The sequence below is a fragment of the Acyrthosiphon pisum genome, chromosome A1 (genome assembly GCF_005508785.2).
Source record: "Acyrthosiphon pisum isolate AL4f chromosome A1, pea_aphid_22Mar2018_4r6ur, whole genome shotgun sequence".
Lineage (NCBI taxonomy): Eukaryota > Metazoa > Arthropoda > Insecta > Hemiptera > Aphididae > Acyrthosiphon > Acyrthosiphon pisum.
This window is the reverse complement of record NC_042494.1, coordinates 15,156,605-15,160,819: the sequence shown is the minus strand read 5'-3', so window position 1 is coordinate 15,160,819 and position 4,215 is coordinate 15,156,605. Positions and strand designations below refer to the sequence as shown.

The following is a 4,215-nucleotide window of genomic DNA, read 5'->3' as shown; positions in this document are numbered from 1 at the left end:
AAGAACTTCGCAAACAAGTAGAAGTGATTACTGGCGATGTTTTGGTCAAAGAAGACGTGGACAAGGTCGTCGAGGGCAGAGACGCGATTGTCGTGACTTTGGGAACCAGAAATGACTTGGGTAAGATAATATTTAATAAAATAACATTAGTTAGACTGCCTAGTACCTATGGCTAAGTTATGTGACCAATTCTATAGTTGTATAGTAATAAAAATACTTTTCCAGCTCCTACCACAATAATGTCCGAAGGGTTGAGAAACATTTTATCATCGATGGAAAAGAACAATGTGAAAATCGTATCTGTGTGCTTATCCAGTAATAATTGTTTATGGAATATTATAACGTTACACACTTGTTAGCTTTTTGATCGTACCATTAAACATTTTGTTAATTTCAGCCTTTTTATTCTACGATAAGCCCAAAGTGCCAGCAATGTTCCACGGGATCAATGACGATCACGAGCGAATGTTGCATTTGCTACAGGCAGCCGAATCTCTGGATTGGATTGCTGTGATGCCACCACATATTGCCGGCACTCCGTCAGGCGATTACAGCGTGGAAATCGGCTCATCTCCCGGTCGTGCCATATCTAAATATGATCTCGGAAAGTTTATGATTGAATGTTTATCTAAACCCGATTACTATAAGCAGAGATGCGGTTTGGCAACCAAAGTACCAGCTCCATGAACTAATATTTTTACAAAAAATAAAAATGGAATCAAAATCTTAGGGCAAAATGGTAATCATAATATTACAATTACTCAAAAATATGTAACGGAATAGATAAGGAAATATTTAATATATATATTAAAAATTTGTTGATGGAATTTGATATTAATTATACTATTATATAATTAAATTTGTTTATTGGTTAGTAACAAATTATATGTTTATTTTCCCTTCTTCTTCTTTTTATATTGTCCTCCCTTTCGGTGTTGAAGCCTGGGTGCATTTTCGGAAGGCACTTGAGCAGTCTGTGGTTTAGGTTGAGCCGCAATGTTTTTGATGTTACTAAGAAATGTAATAGTACATTATATTATTTTAAGAATAGCACAAAATTTGCAACATTATGTTAGTACTAAAATTAAATAAAATAGGTACATAGGTAATATAATAATAAATATTTTGAATTGTATTTGTTTTATACTTTTATAATGATGATATATTTATTTTTTACAAAGGAAATTTTTATAGTAAAATTGAAAAAAAAAGTTCAATGTAAATTAATTACATTTATAAAACATCTTGATATTATGTTTTGTAACAAATATTAAGTTTGAGTTATGGTTAAATGTACTCATTTCATTTTAAGTTGATATTATGTTAGATAAGTAACATTTTTAATTTGAGGCATTTATAAAGTTAACATTAAAAAAAAAAAACCTTAATTGCTTATATTTTAAGACATAAGTATACTTGTCTACCAATTTTTCAAGTTTATAATGATTTTTCTTTTTTTATTATTATTAATTTTAATTAAACACTAATCCAATTTGACATGCGATACAGAGGACAGACCTTGTGGTCATTTATCTTTTCTAATTAATATATTATATGATGATTGCCTATTCAAACATATTTATAGGTATTCTTAAAATTTTTTTAATGCTTGTATGTAATCAATTATACCCAACTAATGACTAACCTAGGAATTAATAATAACTTGAAAGTAATTGATGTGATGGGTGTTATATCAATTAATAATTGGTTGTAACTTGTCATTAAATACAAATTATAACATAGACGCTGTGTTGACCACATGTATTTTTAAGCACCCATTGAAATTTGCTGTGCACTCCATAAAAAAAATTAGATTAAATTTCATAATAACTAATAATTTTCTTAAAAAAAAATTATTTAATTATTTTGAAAGATTTTTATTTAAGGAATAAATTTAATAAATTGATGGATAATATTAATAAGGATGAAATAACAGACAACCAGTAAGGTTTCATACAGTCATTAATAATTTAGATGTATCTGAACTGATTTTGGGGGTTTTTTATAAAAATAGATCAACTAATTCTCTGTTAGTTTACCCTGAGTTCTAATGTTCTAACTCAGTTTAAACTATCAATAAAAAACTGCCATAGTCAGTGTTATGACGGCAATGTAAAATATGTAAGTGATCATATTATCACTATTATTAAGAATGGATGGTTAAAGCTTTTATACAGTATTTTTAATGGGGGAGGAAACCCATGGGGGTTCACTTAGAGCACCCAATGGTTGTTGAAATCTTGGAGCCAATGAATTATACTCACAATTGTTCACTTGACACATTGCTGGCCCCTTGCGTTCCTTTACCGATGCCTGTTTCTTTGCTTCTCCTGTCTTTCTTCTTCCGGTATCCAGTACGCTCGTGTCTTGGTAACCAACGTTCAGGATTAGGAGGCACATCTGGGTTGAAATTTTTGGGCAATATAATCTTTCTTTTCTTCTTTCGTTTCTTCTCTACTTCTGTCTTGGATCTGTGTAATAAATAAGACATTAATATAAATAAAATAGTTAAATATTTATTTACCGATGGCTAGTGGTATAGCGCAGAAAATAGTTATTCCCCGTGAATTGGGCAAAGTTAGGCAAAGTGAGAATTAATGTAGTAATGGTATTATAATTAATATTTTTATTTTATACACACTGATAACTATTTAGGACGGGTTTCATAGATAGGGAATTTTTATCTAGCTGGTACTATAAAAATGCAATTTTCTCATTTTCTCATTCCCTTAATTTAAAATATCTCAGTAACATTGCGAATACAATGATTTAATCCAATTTTTTCAAGTATTATAGACATTGGTTTAATACAATGATTCTTGTTTTTGTAGTTATATTTAATAATTAATATTATTCTTTTTATCAAAAAACAAAACAAGACTAAACCATCTTGTCAATATGATAGTAAAATAAACTCTATTAAGAATTTAAATACACTATTGAAGAAAATTAAAATTTTTTTTAGTATAATTGTATTCTCAACCTATTCCTGATTGATAATAAGTTTCTATTAAATAATTACCCTGCAAAATCTGGTTTCAATGTGGACTTTTTGATTAATTTAGATCCCATCATCCAGTTAGTATTCTCAAGTAAATCTATGTCAGTATCTTGAAGGTCCAATGGTGGAAGTTGCTTACTGTACATTTGAGCTTTTTCTGGGTCAAACTAAAAGGAAAAATAATTAATAAACTATAAATTAGCAGTTATTTTTGTTCATTAAAAACAGAAACAACATTTAGTTTAAATTTCTTATTGAATATTAAACCTTATAATTATAAATAAATGTTAAAAATAAATATTTATCAAACCTGTGTGTAGGCGATAATGAGTTGCGCCAAAAACTTTTTATTATTAGGATTTAATTCAAGTAGTCGCGTTAGACGTTTAGCTGCTTCCTTGGGATCTTGTTCCCGTAAATGTAATTTTGCAAGTTGTTTTAATAAAATGGTTATCTTTGAATTATCCACCTATTAAACATTTAAATGTTTATAATTCATTTTGAAGAATTGCGTTGAATATTAAATAATAAATAATAAAATGTTACCTCTTTTTGACTATACCAAGACAAAGTGTCATTAAATAAGTCAGATGCCGCTTTAAAATTGTCAACATTTAAATATAGCGTAACAAGTGTGCTCACAATTCCAAGTTTATACTTAAATTCACCAAGATTCTCCAGTAAAGTAATTGCTTCATTACTGTTATTCTAGAAAAAAAAATTAATAATAATATATTTACATCAGTAAGTAGTCAACATGAAAGCATATTTTGTAACATGAAATAATCAATTTAATTTAATTAAAAATTATTTTTGAAAAATACTGAATAGTAAATATTATTAAATAGTAAATACTAAATAGTATTATTAATCAGAATAATCAAAATCAAGTGATAATATTTCCAAAAAGGTTTAGTAAATTTATTTTTAATTTAACCACAAAAACCTTGATATGCATTGTTTTAAAAAATTAAATAATCAAATATATTTATTTATATAATTTATTTATAGTTAATTAAAGGAAATTATTTTAACATTTTATGCAAGTCAAGGGCGGACTGGCTAGGGTGACTGGTGAGCGATACCTGACCTGGTCCTGGCAAAAATTTGGAGTGCTTGAATATATTTAGGCCGATAACTTAAAAATATTTTATTATTAGCCTCAAAATTAGGCATAGAATTTTCTGTTTCCCCGGGACCAATTTTTATTCCCA

General features: G+C 28.0%; 2 protein-coding genes across 2 annotated transcripts; one reads left to right on the top strand and one right to left on the bottom strand.

Annotated features, from left to right (window-relative positions):
* LOC100574136 (flavin reductase (NADPH)) lies at positions 1-878 on the top strand (the record flags this gene model as incomplete). The annotated part of the gene is given in 3 exon segments (XM_003248575.2): positions 1-120; positions 226-315; positions 398-878. Coding segments are annotated over 3 exon segments (500 nt in total), but the record flags the coding sequence as incomplete, so codon positions are not given.
* Positions 781-3,734, bottom strand: LOC100574052 (signal recognition particle subunit SRP72-like). Its single transcript, XM_008191148.2, has 5 exons — positions 3,548-3,734; positions 3,312-3,470; positions 3,023-3,168; positions 2,265-2,471; positions 781-1,011 (listed from the first exon to the last, which is right to left on the bottom strand). The coding sequence occupies exons 3-5, from the start codon at positions 3,145-3,147 to the stop codon at positions 891-893; spliced, it is 453 nt and encodes a 150-aa protein (XP_008189370.2). The 5' UTR covers positions 3,148-3,168; positions 3,312-3,470; positions 3,548-3,734; the 3' UTR covers positions 781-890.
* Positions 3,735-4,215: the final 481 nt, after the last annotated feature.

What these genes read in the sequence shown, in the direction of transcription:
- LOC100574052 (XM_008191148.2), bottom strand. Translation starts at nt 3,147, where the DNA reads ATGTACAGTAAGCAACTTCCACCATTGGACCTTCAAGATACTGACATA. An exon ending in TTGAAACCAGATTTTGCAGG is followed by an intron (nt 2,472 to 3,022) that starts GTAATTATTTAA and finishes TTTATTACACAG; the next exon opens with ATCCAAGACAGAAGTAGAGA. An exon ending in AATGTGTCAAGTGAACAATT is followed by an intron (nt 1,012 to 2,264) that starts GTGAGTATAATT and finishes TACATTTCTTAG; the next exon opens with TAACATCAAAAACATTGCGG.